At 39.1% G+C, this 18,407-nt stretch overlaps 1 protein-coding gene across 8 annotated transcripts in view; it reads right to left on the reverse strand.

Annotated features, from left to right (window-relative positions):
• Positions 1 to 3,853: 3,853 nt before the first annotated feature.
• Positions 3,854 to 18,407, reverse strand: part of ntm (neurotrimin) — a 92,735-nt gene continuing 78,181 nt past the window's right edge. For 2 of the 8 annotated variants that reach the window (XM_086098525.1, XM_086098524.1), the window contains 4 exons: positions 13,110 to 13,230; positions 12,826 to 12,977; positions 7,587 to 7,622; positions 3,854 to 5,107 (listed from right to left, as the gene is read on the reverse strand). In XM_086098525.1, coding sequence (XP_085954651.1) covers positions 5,007 to 5,107; positions 7,587 to 7,622; positions 12,826 to 12,977; positions 13,110 to 13,230 — 410 coding nt within the window. In that variant the 3' untranslated portion in view covers positions 3,854 to 5,006. Of the gene's footprint in view, positions 5,108 to 6,892; positions 6,957 to 7,285; positions 7,623 to 12,825; positions 12,978 to 13,109; positions 13,231 to 18,407 lie in introns of those variants that run through there. The other 6 variants (XM_086098530.1, XM_086098527.1, XR_015097394.1 and 3 more) reach the window with 5 other exon arrangements.

An 18,407-nucleotide genomic window follows, 5' to 3' on the forward strand; every position in this document is an offset into this window, starting at 1 on the left:
TTTACTTTCACTTTCACCCTACGCTTCAATTCCCTGTACTCCTGTCTACTTTGTTGAGTCCTCTCAGTGTCCCACTTTTTCTGAGATAACCTCTCTCTCTAGATCCACTTCTGCACCTCCTCATTCCATCTTCTTGTAAGATGTTTTTGTGTGCTTGTAATGCCTCTCTGCAGGTGATTAGATAATTGCTTTCCCGCTACCACCCTGCTGATTCGCTGCTACAAAAAGACCAAATAATGTGGCCTCTGCAGATTGGCTGCTGTGAGCAGTGATGCCGGTAACTTAAAACAGTACTCGTATTAAACGTTACTTAACTTAAACATCTTAAAATTAACATTTGTAACAGATATCTACAGGCCACTGGAGTAAGTCACATCATGTATAGTATACATAGCCACATGTGTCATTGAAGTGTCTGCATTCAAAGCAAATAATACTGTATTGTGGCCCTCGTTTTTCTCTTGTAATACAGTATTATCAAGAGGAAAATGAGGGCCACCAGACCAAAAAACAAAGAGCTAACAGCAAGCATCAGGGAAGCGTGGGCTTCCAGGACCCCCAGGCAATGCCACGGCACATCGAGGCAGTGATTAAGGCAAAGGGATTCCCAACCAACTACTGAAGATTGACATATCGTTTGAAAATACCTACCATCACATTTTTTTCCATGCAAAACACTGGGAAGTATGCATGGTGATTTCTTCACAGTATTCCAATTTTCCGACACCCTGTTTTCGTGGGTTTTATGAGCTGGAAGCCCAAATAATGTAAAGATAAACAAATACATACTTGAAATCACATACATTGTAGGCCCTGAATCTATAACCTATTAAAGTTTGACTTTCATTTCCATAATGGAATTATGGAAATTATTCAACTTTTCAAGGGTATTCAAATTTTTTGACGAGCACCTCTATAGCGACCTACATAAACCTAAACACTTCCTTGTCAGTTAAAAAGGGTAGAGATGATAGAACAAACTGATAGGGTGCAAGATACATGCTTTGAGATGATGTTATATCACTTCCATTTTTGCTTAACTGCCCAAACCATCAACATCTTGCCTTATCTTTAAACAAATTTCACTTCTGAAAAGTAATAGCTACTCCATCCCAAAAAATCCACACATCTTATTCTTTGAGTACAAATTTAATTACAAATGACAATGATGTTACAAATACAGTACTCAGGAGTTGTTTTTGAGTCTTTAGTAGGATTTTTCTTCTGTCTTGTAGAGTTTCATGGTGGAGCATAGGCTTGTGGGTATGAGGCTTTTTTGGTTGTATCTCAGGTTAAAGCTGAGATGATTCCAGTACTGCACACATTTCTGAGGCATCCTTTCTTATTCCTGCACATTTGTGAGGGTATCAAACACAAAATGATGCATGTGAATGTTGTCATTTCATTCTCAGGGCATTGAATCCATTGCAGCTGAGAATGAGAAATGCTTCACCTCTCATTCGATCAGGAGCCATGAGTTAACGTTTGTGATTGGGGCATGGCCTAATTTTGGGGATGAATAGATTGGTTTCTGCACCAACACTCAGGTTAGTGCTTGGTGATTAGGGTTCCTCGGATGATAGGCTAAAAGTATTTTTAAACAACCAGAACAGGCCAGTTGCCATTGATTCAATGCTTTGAGAATGAATTGACCTGGATGAATGAGGCAACAGTGATGTCAGAATGCGCAAGAGATTTCTGAAAGTCTTTTGACATTTTTCTTCACCTCATTCAGAAATTTGGCTTTGTGCACTTGTAGCCTTCTTTACATGTGTTGGTGAAAGTGGTGAACTTTCTCTATTCACACAGTCTCCTCTTACCATGGACCGAGAGTCAGACTAGTAGTCAAGAACTGATAACGTTTTATCAGTGTGAATCTGTGCTTCTTAGCCAACTGCCATGCAGCCCCAGAGGTGCAATATTGTTTGTCTACAATTTTTGCCAACAAGACGAACAATGAGTGGCTTCAATTGTGGCTGTGGTTTTTACAAGTGGTCATTGAATTTGGTAGATAAAAATCCACAATCAAAATATAGGACAAAAGTCAATTTTGAGGAAGATAGTTCATAAGAGTGGGTGAGATATCGATCGATAAGTAAGAAAATATGTTGCATAGTATACATTCAACTTTCTTTCCAATAAGAAAATAATCAATTATCATGTACATTATGGTGTTAAGGTACATTTATTTTGTTTTCATTTCAAATACAGCCGTTGAAATGCCCAAAATAGCATGTTTACTAATGGCATTTTAAGTGAAAAGGACAATTCAATGACAATAAAAATGAGTGTATTACAAACTGTAAATTCTTTGGGTTATTTATTTGTGATTAAAGTAAGGGTCCGAAGGATTTCCCTGAAAAATAAATGCTGGATATATACAAATGAAATCCGCCTCAATCAACGGCTGTATTTTGGCCGATTGTTTTGTTTTAGCCTGTTTGTGACATTTCTGGGCGGAGACTCAATGTTTTCCCTCCAGCCAATCACAGAGCGGAAGGCGAGTCACTGTGAGCTGGCGGGGCGGCATTAGAGCAGAGACTGGAGCGGTTGCTCACAACCAATAGCTGACAGTGCCTAAAAAAGAAGAAATATTCTGCTACGAAACCTGCAGCTGAGAATGAGAAATGCTTCACCTCTCATTCGATCAGGAGCCATGAGTTAACGTTTGTGATTGGGGCATGGCCTAATTTTGGGGATGAATAGATTGGTTTCTGCACCAACACTCAGGTTAGTGCTTGGTGATTAGGGTTCCTCGGATGATAGGCTAAAAGTATTTTTAAACAACCAGAACAGGCCAGTTGCCATTGATTCAATGCTTTGAGAATGAATTGACCTGGATGAATGAGGCAACAGTGATGTCAGAATGCGCAAGAGATTTCTGAAAGTCTTTTGACATTTTTCTTCACCTCATTCAGAAATTTGGCTTTGTGCACTTGTAGCCTTCTTTACATGTGTTGGTGAAAGTGGTGAACTTTCTCTATTCACACAGTCTCCTCTTACCATGGACCGAGAGTCAGACTAGTAGTCAAGAACTGATAACGTTTTATCAGTGTGAATCTGTGCTTCTTAGCCAACTGCCATGCAGCCCCAGAGGTGCAATATTGTTTGTCTACAATTTTTGCCAACAAGACGAACAATGAGTGGCTTCAATTGTGGCTGTGGTTTTTACAAGTGGTCATTGAATTTGGTAGATAAAAATCCACAATCAAAATATAGGACAAAAGTCAATTTTGAGGAAGATAGTTCATAAGAGTGGGTGAGATATCGATCGATAAGTAAGAAAATATGTTGCATAGTGTACATTCAACTTTCTTTCCAATAAGAAAATAATCAATTATCATGTACATTATGGTGTTAAGGTACATTTATTTTGTTTTCATTTCAAATACAGCCGTTGAAATGCCCAAAATAGCATGTTTACTAATGGCATTTTAAGTGAAAAGGACAATTCAATGACAATAAAAATGAGTGTATTACAAACTGTAAATTCTTTGGGTTATTTATTTGTGATTAAAGTAAGGGTCCGAAGGATTTCCCTGAAAAATAAATGCTGGATATATACAAATGAAATCCGCCTCAATCAACGGCTGTATTTTGGCCGATTGTTTTGTTTTAGCCTGTTTGTGACATTTCTGGGCGGAGACTCAATGTTTTCCCTCCAGCCAATCACAGAGCGGAAGGCGAGTCACTGTGAGCTGGCGGGGCGGCATTAGAGCAGAGACTGGAGCGGTTGCTCACAACCAATAGCTGACAGTGCCTAAAAAAGAAGAAATATTCTGCTACGAAACCTGCAGCGTACACTCAAAAATCAGGGTGAATATCAGCTTTGCTTTTACACGCTTCCGAGCCCTGAAGGAGAGGCTTGGGCTGAAGAGCAACACAGAGTTGGCCTGCTTGCTGTTGGGCGGGTAAGTGCCAAACACAGAATATTATTAGCCTGCTAATTTAGCGACATGCTAGGTTGAAATCTAGAACGAGGTTCAAACTTTGCTTAGATCGTTATATTTACATCGGGCAATAGGCGAAGCTAAGCAAATAAGCAAATGCTTCTCTAGTGTTTTTTTCCCCCCCCGTACACACCAGGCGCGACAATTTTAAGCCACAGAACGTCAGTTCGGAATGTTTTTTACAAACTGCAACGGAAATCCTTTTTCGGACCCTACCTTTAAACATACTGTATGCAGATTATTACCAAACATAGCCATGTGTTGATAATTGTTGTGTAATGTTAATACAGTCAGCAACAGTTTTAATGGGTTGCATTTTAAAGCCATGAGGATGGAAAAAAAGACCAGTTTCCTCCTATTTTTAACTACATCATTATAAAGTAAAATTTTGCTTTTTACCATTTTCATCTGAAAACATATATTTTTTTAGCAAAAACTAAAGAAACAACATAGACTTAATAAAAACAATAATTACAACTTCATATTTCCATCTCAAATATATTATTTTAAAATTAACCAGGCTAAAAAAATAAATACAAGCAAAACATTAGCATAGCAAAAGTAAAAATCACTGTTTCCCTAACTAGACAAAAAACAACAACTTATTTTACAAAAAACAAAAACACACCACAATTTCAACTCCAGGCGAACCGAAATCCTTTCCACTTCTCTCTTGTCTCTAGCTGACATTGAGGTATTTAAGATTCACTTTAAACATTTGTGTTAAATATTACTCTTCTCGCATTTAATATACATTTTTAAAAATTCAGTTAATTCACGGTCAATTTGAATATCGGACAGTATTTTATACATTCCTTCTGAATAATTATGAGAAAATCCAATTTAAACTGCAAAACATTTGTTACACCCTTATAAATACTCTTAAAAAAAAAGAGATAAACTGCAAAACAATTGTATTGTGTATTATATGGAACGACATCATAACAGAGTGCTGTGCATCAGTGTATGTTTTGCAGATTTAAAGTAAAAAAACTACCAAAACAAATATTCCCTCAAACATACATACACACAAGTGTCGGTAAAATTAATCTCTCTTCAAAATCTGAGCAGAAAGGCCAGAAACACTAAGGAGAGGAGGTAGGTGTCTATGTGCACACCCAGTGCGGATCCATTGCCATCCTGAACTGCGCTCGGTCCTGAGAGGCGGATAGAACAAAGAGTTAGTGAAAAGAGGAAGTCAACACTTGTCCCTGCATTGTAGTAGTGAAATATGACAACAACGATAAATTGATACGCTTTCCACAAAATACCATGGGTTTGTATTTAGAATAAAAATATGTGAAATTCTTCTTTCACTATTTTTATCAGATGCACTTCAAATTCTCAAATTGATTTTTGGGGTATGAAGACAAGGAAGAGATGCCAGTAAGCATTGTTCAACCATAACATGTAGTGGCAGTGTCTTGTTTAACTCATTCACTCCCAGCCATTTTCACTGAAGCAACCCCCCTCACTCCCGGCTGTTCTACTGGATTTTGGCTGATTTTGCAAGGTCCACAGAATATTGTGTTCTATTGCTATAAAAACTACCAAAAGAAAGATTAGAGTCTCTTCTTTCATCAGGAAAAAAAAAAGTTTATTCATATCTGTTTGCATTTTGCTGCAATTAGCATGAGAAAATAGCTAAGTTTCATCATTATTCACAAATCTGTTTAAAACACTGGGGAAAAGAGCTTGTTGCAACATGGCCCTGGTTGATCTCTTATACTCTGCTACCACATTCTGGCCATTTTTGTAATAACTACCATTGCTTCCACCGTTCTCTTCAGTTCAGAGGCTGCATCAAAGCCTTCTGTATGCTCTAGCATAAAAAAATATATAAATATGTTTTTTGGACACTGGTAATATTTGAAATAGAACCAATTTATATGTTTTTAGGAGCAAATGAGTTAAGGGCATCTATACAGATTTCATTCATTTATTATTTCAATTTCAGCATCCAGTATCAGTTTCCATACTTTTCTCAACAGCGGACTTCAGTTTCCAAGACCGAACCATTGTCAGACTAAATGCAAAACAAGTGCATATTTATACTACTGATTTTTTTAATACTACTTGTCAATTGAAGTAAAAATGTGCTTGTTTTAAGTCTTTTTAAACTACTACATCTAATATTTATCAAACTACAGTATATTCTGCATTTTGAGTAGTTAAGAGCAGAAGTTGGCATTCTGTCAAAACTGATGGAAGGTCCATCAATGACGGCCGACACTATTGTTAACGATCGACAATCGACGGGAAAACTTCGAAAACTGACGGATGAAGCATTGATGTAAGTGGTTTTTCGTACATCAATGCAATCGTCAATAACCGGGTGAGTATTGACTCCCGTTTCATGAATTGGTACAACCGTACATCACACACTGTGGCATTATTGCCATAGACAGAAGATCAAGTGAAAACGCTGCAGAGAAATCCATGTGTTCAAGTTAGATAAGCTTAGCTGGGGCTACGTAAATTGGCTGCCGATGGCCTCACTTCTTGCTATGGCGGCATAAAATAGCAGCTATAATGATGGAAGCACAGTTAATATAACAAGGTAGATTGACGATTGCAGTTGGGCTTGAAATAATGACGTATTGACTGACAAATGGGAGTCCCAGCCATTGAAGAATGGAGACCGTCAAAATTAATTGACACACTCACCTCTGATTAAGGATTGTACTGGAAATGTTTTGGTTAATCTTGTGAAATTTACTCCACATATGCCCTGGACCTTTTCCTATGATACGCCAATCCAATCACAACTAAGAGCAATGGATTATCCCTAATCCTGTATATTGCTAATTAGCATTAAATTAAAATACAAACATTTGGAAAACAATGTTGTATTGCTGGTTGTTTTATATAATATACTACAATCAGCAATTATAATAACAGATTCCATTTCATGATTAGTAAGATCAAAATCCTTGGCGTACCTAATCAATTGGCCAAGATGGCCGCCGCCCTGGGCGAGCGGAGTGGCGAGAATCCTGGGCGTACCTAATCAATTGGCCAAGATGGCCGCCGCCCCGGGTGGGCGCGGGGAAGAGAATCATTGGTGTACCTAATCAATTGGCCAAGGTATTTTTTTTTATGTATTTAAAAACATTTAAGATTTTGATGCAATCAAATTTAGCTCATGGTCACTGAAGAGCAACTAAGCATGGAGAATAGAGATACAATGACAACCCCTCTGCACCAAGACAAACACACTCACACACAAACAATAAAACACACACACACACAAACATATACACACACTGCTACACAAATTATACAGTGTATTGGCACAAACAGAACAGGCATAAGATATTTAAAATTATACTTACAGCAGAAAGAGAGCATGCAAAAATCAAAAGGAATACATGTCACACAGAGAGATGGTGTGAAAAGAGAAAGATTAAACAGAATCAGAAACAGCTCACGGTGACCATTTTCACAAATATTTACACACAATCTGCAGTTAAGACTGCTGGTTGTCGCACCAAGTGTCCAACCCATAAATAATCAAAACACACAAATGTGTTATTTTATTGGAGCAAAGCCTACAACTGATGTGAGTGAAAATGGTAGTATCTGTCATGCTTTCAGGACTGCTTCTAAGAATGCACGACCATGTAGAATACTAACCTTGTAATAGTGTTGAGCTAGTAGGCTCGATTACCACTACAAAGAGGGGAACAAATCAAACACAGCAACACATCGGAAACAGAGAAACACTTTTGAGGAACATATTTGAGCCACCTCAGACTTCTGCACTGTGGTTAGGTTACTAAGATACATTAATGAGTGCTTATACCTCTGAATAATAGAGGAATACATTAGTAAAAGCGGTGTGCAGTAAAAATTTGAAGTCCATTTTTCTTAAACTTCCTTAATTAAAACAAAAACTGTAAATATATTTACAGTAATTTCTAGAGATTGCACTATTCATACTGCATGATGAATGGTCTCCTAATCAGGTCAATTGTGTGATTCTTTAAATTGGCAGATACAATATTTTAGACTTTTGAGTTTGCTCGGGTCTTTCTTCATGGGATAATATGATCACTGAATAATAGTAAGCCTTTCCCAGAAGAAGTCAAGCAAGTACATCCAATGATTCACAGAAAGGTTTGTAGCTAGAAAGGACACCCGCTATTTGCGAGGGAAAGGAATTCGGGCCAGCCTGATAATAGCAAAAATCTGTGTATAATTGATACCCATTGAAATGCATTGTATAATATTCAAAATACACCCCAAAAATTGAGCGGCAAAATCTGTGACTATGCAAATCAGCAAGTGTTGAACCGCGAGTATCAGGGTATTACATATTGTCCAGGAGTATTTTCTCACACCGATTGAGGAATCGTTACATAAATGAATCATAAATGGTATACATGTAAAACCGTTTTTTTTTTCCCAGCAGCAAAGTTCAACATGTCAGTTTGAGAAAGAGCTCCTTTGCTGTTCAGAGTGTCGTGGAGAGGATGTGAATGATAATCTGACATGGAGAGAAATTTCCTCCACGATCTCTGTCCCCTCACTGGTCCAAACGTGTCTATTTTCATTCACATAATATCATCACCCTTCTTAATTCGTTTATTAATCATTTTTGCATCCCTGGCACTGATGCTGGTAGAACATCTCCAACATTTTGCTGAACACATTAAAGAATCTTCTCATGCTCTTCTAGTAAATAGCATCTGCTGGCGATCCTTTCCAGTCGAGTGTTTAAGGATCACACCAGCTCCCCACCTGATGATGATGATGATAGAGTTGTGTTCTTGGTTTTCCATAGCATAACAACTCCTGTTGCTGCACCAGACTCAGGTGGTCCACAACTAGCTCCTTAGTTGTGCTTGTGTTGAGGACCAGACAGAGGTGGTAAATCCAGGTTCATAATGTAAAAACCCTGCCGCAGTTTGGCTTTAGTCACAGGTGCTTCTACTCAACTGGCAGGCAAGTGAGATGAAGCACCTCTGGCAAAAACCAAACTGGCAGGGTTTTTAATTTTATGGACCTGGATTTGCCACCTCTGAGACCAGATGATTTGACTGGCGGCACCAGTCCACAAATTGTCCACCAGGTTTCTGTATTCCGTTTTCTGCCCATTCCTAATACACCCCACCACTGCGTTGTCAACGAAGAAGTTCTGCAGATAAACACCTGTTGAGTAGAAACACCTGAAGGCCCTTTTCTTTTGATAAAGAAGGACCTTCAGGTCACTGGTGATCCCAGGTTTGTTGTTGATGAAGTAGTGCACCACCTAGCCGCAGTGATGATATCCTCAGAGAAATTGATGTATTCAGTATACGGTCTGTGAGGTTGTCTATGTTGTCCCATGTGGATCACAGATCACATACCAGCTTGTGGACTCAAAACAACCTTGTAGCTCTTTGCTGGCTTCCTGATTCTGTCATGTTTTGGGTTTTGTTTGAGTTTGTTACTTTGTTTTGTTTTATTATTTTTTTCCTTTCGGACACATTATTACAGGTTACATCGATCACATAATATAATTTGCAACATTGACATCCGAAAGAAGGGCTGACGGGTAGAAGCCATGGCTTATTAGTAACCTGTCCCCATCAATTCTTACTATACGCATCAGTCATATACATTGATTATGATACTCATTGATTCACATCGTTATCAATCCCAGACTTAAGTCTGCACACTCCTCGCTCAGTTCATCTTGTGTAATGTCTGTGTGTAAGTTGCAGCTCGTACCAATAATTTGGAATTGGTAGTTGCGTTCCCGGACGCCACCAACAGGCCCACCCAACCAGGCAAGCAGCCAAGGCGAGCATGCTCGTTCACCAGTAGCGTGACCTTGGATCAGCTTCCACACATGTTGTGGCTTCCAGAAGAGAAGATCAGCTTGGATTCTGCCCATTGCGTCCACAATAATGTTCACTCCATTCTGGTCAGTTCAGCCACCACTGTTGCCAGCATCCGATGATGCTTAGATCTTGATACTCCTGAGCGCTCACCAAGGCCAGCCCACCCGGTGGAGTAGCCCCCGCTAGCTGCATCCCGGAACCATGTTCACCAACCCCATTGTAACTATTTACAGTAGATACATTGCAGCCACAATACAACCTTATCACGACAGCCTTGCATGTTACAACACATGTCAAAACAGAAATAGAGACAGATAATGTTTACATTCTTACAGGAACAGCAATACATGTTATCAATGCAGGTGTATAAACAAAAGTTAACCTTGGCAGTGTCTGCATTTAAACTCATGACAGCTCCAGTTTTGGGTTAATTAGTAATATGTTACAATAATTTCATTTGAGTAAAACATAATCCACAATTTAATGATGTGAGTTACTAATAACAGGTATTGTCTCACAAACTCCGCCAATTCTTCCACTCTTTTCACGATCCGTATTTACTTCTTAGAAGATGAGTCCTCTTTTGTTTGGATGAAGATCCGACAGTCTTTTGTCCATGTGTTCTCGATAAATCCATTCTTTCTCAATTGTCGCGCCCTTCTGGCAATGTCAGCATTTCGTTTTGTAAGATTTTCATTGGCGTAGAGATGTTTACCTTTAAGCTTGTAGTAATCTCTCAAAAGAGCAATCTTTTTCTTCCTGTCAACAAACCTGATCAGAACTGCCGGTGGTCGTGTCCCCCCAGTTGGAAGCGAAAAGCACATCTGAATGTGCGCTGGATCCACAATTAATCCCAAATCTCTGAGTTGAGTTGCCACTTGCTGTTCCATAGTCTCGTTTGCTGAAGCTTGGTCAGAATCAACTGCACTTGTGCTTGTCGAAGCTCTCACCCGAGGGCCGCGGCGTGGTTTAATTTGGATACCTGTAACTATCACATCGTTGATACGAAGATTCTGTTCTACATCATCCACTTTTTATTCCAAGGTGACAATGCGTCGATCTTTTTTCTTGTGTCTCTTTCTTCAACTGCTGAATTTCCTGCAGAAGTGGCTCAATGCTCTTTTTCATTTCAAGTATTTCGGTGACCATTTCTTTGAGTTTTGCAAGAGAAGATTTTAACTCCTCAATTTCGTCAGATCTTTTTCGCCAGGCATATTGCAACAATGTAGTTAAAAATCCCAATGTCAACAAAATAGTTACAAGTCACGAGCGAGTGCAGGAGGTCCTATTGTTTCCCCCCTATGTCTTGCCTTGTTTGCCTTTTTGAACTTTGTTGTTTTTGTTCCTCACCAGTACTGTACCTTGTTTTGCCTCCTTGTTTTTGTTTGATTAAAGAAAACCCTTTTTTTTATACCTCTGCCTCACCCACTTGGGTCCACAACCACCACCTCATCCCACCTAAACCTGACAGATTCGACCTCCTAATGACCATTGTCACATATTGAGGTGGTAACAACACAAGATTGTGGTCCAACAATTCAAGTGGGGATATTTAGATGTTAAAAACACAAGATTGTGATCCAAGAATTCAAGTCGGGGAGGCCAGGGCGGGAGGACTGAATGCAACCCTACATTAGTGTACTGTTCAGTGAGTCAATTTTTTTTATTGGCTATAGTTGCACAGTGGATGTAAATATTGAAAATAAGGCAGAATTGACTAGAGCCTGCAGTAATTAAAATCCGCTGTTATGAAGATAAGAGCCTCAAGGTGAAGGCTCTGTAACTTGGCAACTGCTTGTGTAGCAGTTGGTAGACTATATACAGTTATGATGATTGTGAGAAATCCCTGGGCAGAAAAAATGGACACATTCCCACAGCTAAAAGTCCAATGTGTGGTGTGCAGACACTCTTTTATAGGTCCCAGATTGCTCTATCTTTCAGTCACAAAAAAATATTCTAACTGCTCAAACCAACTCTGTCCGTTCGCACTGCCCTGAAGCCCACATCTCTGTCATTCATGCAGTCTTACATGCTGCACTCTAAGATCTCATCAGTGCGCCGAGCTCATGATGATAGCCGGAATGGCTTGTTTCGGTCTCCTCTTCCTCGCATGCACGCTTGTTCCAGCTTTGCACCCTCAATGCCATGTTCGCCTTCTTCAAATATGCCCCGGTGGCACTTTTCTCACATAGAGGTGGCCAACAGGAGACAACAGCTGGTTGCACGTGTAGCAAAGCATTGGAGCAATGACATCTCACAAAGAACGTGTACAACGAGCAGAAATGTGTGTGATAGTTTGAAATATTTCCTAGCGGACCTGTTGACAATGCAGAACGGTGTCCGCAAGGCATCTATTTACAAATAGAAAACAATATCCTAAGGCGTAGCTGCAGTAACAAGCAGCCATTCTCATCTTCTTCTTGCGAATGTAACAGCAGGGGTCACACTGTTAGATCAAGGCGCTGAAGCAATTGGATTCTGGTTTCGTTGAGTGGCGTAAGATCCGTTTTGCCATCGTGGTGAATAGGACAGTGGTGGATCAGATGTTGTATAGTTTGAGGTACAGGTCCACAGTCACAAGATCGGGATTCGTGACACCCCAGCGGAACACGTTGCAGTTGAAGCAGGCAACCCCAGTTCTCAAACAGTACCATTACAAAAAACAAAAACAGTTGGGAATCATCACCAATCTCATAACGGATTTCTAAAATTTTGCCTTTACACCTCTGGTAAAAAGTTCATCCTTTGTTATGACTCCATAAATCTTTCAAATTCAATGCTGATCTTCCTATTCTGACCAATGAATGGTGTGTATATTCTCGTGTAGTATCTTTTTTTTTTCATTTTCATGGCCTTCACTCCTGACCGCTGGAAGGCGTTGTTGAACAGTTGTTTTAGGTTATTTATTTACAGCTCTCAAAATATTTCTGTCATCAACTGCTTTTGTTTTCCTTGTTTACCTAATCATGCCTGTTCCTTAGTACAGCAGTTTTCAAGTGTTAATTTTGAAGTGATGTGTTAATGCTGGTTTCAAGTACTGTACTTACCATACATAACAAAGCTTGTATTAGAACTTCCAAGTTTGTTGATGGCAACACATGTGTAGTTACCATAGTCACCATCAGACACATTAAAAAATGTTAGTTTGGACAGTGATCCAGTGTTCACTATTTCCATGCCGTCGAAGCCATTGGAGAATCTGATGATAAAAATAAATGAATGGGACAATATTTATGTTTAATGTTGAGAAAGTTTAAATGTTTGATCAGCAACAAATAAAAACAGATATTTCTGTTGTGCCTCATTTGAAACACAGACAATAAAGCAATACCTTCTGTCATCTTTATACCACTCGAAGTCAGCTTCAGGTACAGCATCAGCCTCACACTCTAGCACTCCTCTTTGTCCCAGAGTCACACCAATATCTCTTCCGTCAGACACAGTTGGAGCATCTATAATGACACACAAGAGCAATGGTCAACATATAACAACAAAGATACCTGGAGAGGAGGTTCATAGCATTGTCTACTTCATAGTATGATTTTAAGTAATTGACTAATTGGCTTGCTTAAGCTATTATTACAAGTACCTGTACCTTGTTTTTTTTTTTATTGTTTTTATTTTGGCGTTAAAAAAAGGACAAAAGAAGAAAAGAAAGTACAGATTAATGAACACAAATATGAACTTTCCAAAGTCATCTCCTATCAAATACTACCCAGCAATGAAATAAGAAACATAAAGGAGACACCTACTGTATATAATTTAAACATTTGTACATTCCTATTTTAACAAATTTTCTTTTTTTTTCATAAAAAAAACAACCAAAACAAGCAACAACAAAGACAGAGAATCTGACAAACAGTCTTAACCAAAGACTATCTAGACAAGAGAAATACAATTCATCACAACACAAAAACATACATCACAAACATAACCAACAAACAAAAAAAGAAAAGAAAAACTAAACAAAGAAAAACAATCTGACAAACAAGCTAAACCAAGGTCTATGCAAACAAAGCAAATACTGTATAATTCATCACAACACACACAAAAACCCAAACACTTATAGACCTACAAATATATATAGACGTACACATATGCTAACCATTCCACACTCACACGTACACACAAACACAATATATTCCTGGTGCTACTTTCAGCATAAAGTAGACTCTTTATGGAAGAGAGAAAAAAATAATAATTCAAAAGACCAAAAAAGAAGACAATAATTAATTTGCAGAAATGTAAATAAATATTATATCTAATACATTGATTTAACTCAATAATACTAATAATAGTATTGGGCTAATTAGAGGGCCTCAAGTATTTTCTTCCAAACAAAATCAAAACTGTTTTTGTTAATTATTGTTCACTGATATATTCAATATTTAAATAATATTTCATTAAAGATTTCAATTTACTTATTCCTGGAGGATCCGTATTTTTCCAATGTTGTAACAACTTCTTATAAACTAATGAAGAAAATGAAAGTTGCCATCCCACAGTATATTCCAATTGTTTTCACCCGAGCGCTCCTGGCTGGTGTGGCCCGTGTGATCTGCGGGGCGGTGGCGCGGACGCACGCTGCACTGAGCAGTCCACCAGCACGACTGGTTCGGGGCAGACAATCTTATTTTTAATTATGAAGATACGAGGCAGGACATGTAAACCCATTTTGACCAGGACTGCATCGCCCCGGTGCCCCCGGAACTCCACTCAAGCACTCGTGGCCTGCGTGAAACGTGGAGCAGGTGGCGTCTAATGGCACAACATGACGTGCACACTTGATGTCGCAACGCACAACTCAAAATACAATCATTAACTAATTTGCTCCCAAAAACGTATAAACACGTTCTATTTGAAATATTGACATGGCGCAAGAGGTGGCTTAAAGCAGTGGTAGTTATTACAAAAAAACGGCAGCAGAGTATAAGAGATCAACCAGGGCCATGTTGCAACAAGCTCTTATCTCTAGTGTTTTCAACAGGTTTATGAATAATGATGAAACTTAGAATAGAAAAGAATATAACTTTATTTATCATTGTGTACACAATGAAACTTATTTCAGCAGCATCCTTGCCTTTGGCACTACATCATAAAAACATAAATTATCAACAATGACATACTTATACACAACAAATAATCAAATAAGCCCTAATGCAATATAAAGTCCAATTAAAAGTGGTCATGCGTAAGTGCATTTGTTAAGGAGGTTTTATGCATTTAACTGCTTGTGGATAGAAACATATGCAGTATTTGTGTGTGCGCCCAGTGTTTTGTAACTTCGTCCAGAAGGGAGGGAGTTACACAGTTTGTGGCCAGGGTGTATGGGGTCTTAGCTATATTCTAATGCTAATTGCTGCAAAATGGAGAGAGAAACAAATATACTTTTTTTTCCTAATGAAAGAAGAGACTAATCTTTCTTTTGGTAAGTTCCATGTTTTTATAACAATGGAACACAATATTCTCTAGGCCTTGCAAAATCAGTCAAATTCAAGTAAAACAGCCGGGAGAGAAGTGGGTTGCTTAACTGAAAATGGCTGGGAGTAAAGGGACAGTGTGTACAAATGTTTTCAATCTAATGGTGAACTAATAGAATGAAACAACCTAAGTTCAAAGTGGGTGCATTTTGAAGCATGCGCCCTACGATGCCTCAGAGAGAACACACTTTGCAAGCCTACCACCAATTACTACACTCACTAAGTTTGCCTCGTTCGGGTATCTGTAGCAGAAATAAACAGGCACAGGGAGAGGCTTCAAAATGCTAAGCTCAAACTTTAAATGGTAGGGGACACAGAAATAGACTGAAGGTCTTTAAACTGAAATAACATGGTCTTTTTTTCTTGCCACATGCATCCTTGCCAGCTGGACCCGAATATTTGCCACCCACTTTAGCACGCCCACTTTGACGCTGCAAAGCCAAGTGTCTGGATCTTTGTCAATGTCCTCGTAATTGTTGGAATTTATTTGCACATACCGCATGGCGTAATTGCAAACATCTTTGAAACGCAACAGTGCTTAGCCCACAAGCCGGTTACCCATAACCATAAAAGATTTTTCTCAGCAGTCAGTCAGGCATCATGTGTTGCAGGTGGCCAAGCCACCGGAGACGTCTTTGGCGGAGGAACGCAGGGATGCTTGCCAACGCAGCACACTCAACGACGTTGGTACTGGGGATTCTCTGATGCCGTTTGATATATAGAAGATGAGCAGCCTTTTTCGATACCTGCCTAAGACATTCTTCGCCTCACTGCCATTAATGTATGTTCAAGGCGCAAGCGTGATAGATAGATAGTTTGGTCTTCTGGGTCAACAGATTGTCGACACTTACTTGTTTTGTTGAGTGTGTTTGAAACACCTTGGGCAGGAGAATGTGTCCACAACATTGTCAACGGTGATGACAGGAGTCCTCATTTTGCGCCATGATTTTAGTTTTCTTGATGCTGATCCTGAGCTCAAAGTTTATCAACAATGTGCTGCAGGCCCTCTACACTGTGTAGCGCAGCATCACATGCTAACAGTAGTTCACATATCAGACCTCATAGACTTTGTTTTTTGTACGAAGTCTTGTGATATTGAGGAGTTTATCTTCAGGTCTCGCACGGATGTAAACAGTTTCAGGGCAGCAGGCAAAGGCATGGCAAAGAAGCATTGAGAAGAAAATACCTAACTGTTGAGAGATTTTCTTCTCAATGCTGTTAGCTGTTAAAGTTTTATTAGCCGGGTGGGCCGCCAGACTTATCTTGACATGATAGACATCTGGCTGGAATTGCATTATAGCGCAGTGTATCCAACTTTGCACAGCAAAAGCGTTGGTGAAAATAATGTCTGGACTGTGAAGAGAAAAACTATTTGTGAACATAACCGGAAACAAATTACTGTACGCTAGGCCCTTCGTCAAGCAGACATGACACCGGGCGTTAATTGTTCATCTCACCTTATATTATGAATCACAAACACAGTTCCAAAATAGGACAATAGCAGCCTAAGACGTAGAGTACACACAACCGAGTCCACACTTTTAATTCATCCCTCCCCTCATCGAGTCGCATGATGCATTCAAAGATGCTCAGAAATATCATCACTTAGCAAAGTTAGCAACATGGAACATATACGTGTATCAAACAACAATATACACAATCCAATTCGCTACAGCAGTGTTTCCCAACCCTGGTCTTTGGGGAACACTATCCAGCCTGTTTTGCATGTCTCCCTTCTCCAACACAGGTAAGGATTGTTATCAGGCTTCTCCAGAGCTTGGTGATGAGCTGATAATTGGAATCAGGTGTGTTGGAATAAGGAGACATGGCAAACAGGCTGGATAGTGTTCCCCGAGGACCAGGGTTGGGAAACACTGCCCTACAGTATATAAGTATAAAATAATTATAATATAAGTAATGTTATTTGTTTGCTTTCACAACAGATCCCTGGATTTTGATTTTGAGGTTTGCACAGTAAATGTTCTCAAAATTACATTCCAGTATTTCTTAATTTATTTGTAACCCATTTATGTCTTGCTTCTAGACCACGATTCACCAATTTCGGTCCTCGAGGTCCGGAGTCCTGCAGGTTTTAGATGTTTCTGCCCACTAGCACACCTGATTTATATATTCAGCTCATCAGCATTCCTGATAGCGATCCCGATCTTTAGTATCAGGTGTGTTGGTTGGCGGAAACATCTAAGACCTGCAGGAATCCGGAGCTTGAGGACCGGAATTAGTGAACCCTGTTCTAGACCATAAAATACAGTTTGCTACTTTACACAATGATAATTTAAGAAATAAAAACTGCTGATTATATTAAAAAAAAGAAAAACAATTGTTCATTGTCTATATTGTCATTTTTTGTTATTGTTTAATACAACCCTGCAATTAACCAGCTGCGAAATAAATAAATAATAATAATAAAAAAATTGCTCCACAAAATTAGAAATTTGCTCCTCAATTGAAGTTATTGATTGGCAAAACTGCTATGCAAAAATTAAAAAAAATTAAAAAATACAAGCCTGGCGCGCAACGATAGTAGCCACTGGATGTCGGTTGGTCAAAGAGCCCCCACAACCCCCCGGGTGGAATTTTATCTGCCGGGCTTAGCTTAGTCTTCTGGGGGAAACCCTGCTAACAGACTATATTATATACTGTATATAGGGATGTAACGATATCCAAACATCACGATACGATATTATCACGATATGAAGGTCACAATACGATAATTAGCACAATATTGTGGGAAGGTTGGCGATACAAAAAATAGGTCCCAATATTGTAAAAAATATATATAAATATGATAATATATATTGAGGCACTAAGTTGCTAATGCAAGCACACATTTAGTTCCTACACATATTGACTCTGTTCACAAGCATATTACGTTCCCCTTTATCTGACTATTAGCGTGGGTTTTAAACATAAAAGGGCCCAAAAATGCCTTGTGGAGGCTGATGTCTGTGGATCTCACTCTGCTTCATCTATCCTTCCTTCCTTTCCTCAGTCTTTCCTTTGGTCTCTTGAGATCTCCCTAATTTGTTGGAATTTAGATGTTTCTGGGGTTGGTGAAAGATTGTGGTTGGTAACACAGTGGGTAGTAGGTGATGACTGGTCGGTGCTGGATTTCACTTTTCTTTGTTTTC

This window comes from Leptonotus elevatus, chromosome 16 (assembly GCF_054856555.1).
Source record: "Leptonotus elevatus isolate MCC_2025b chromosome 16, RoL_Lele_1.0, whole genome shotgun sequence".
NCBI lineage: Eukaryota > Metazoa > Chordata > Actinopteri > Syngnathiformes > Syngnathidae > Leptonotus > Leptonotus elevatus.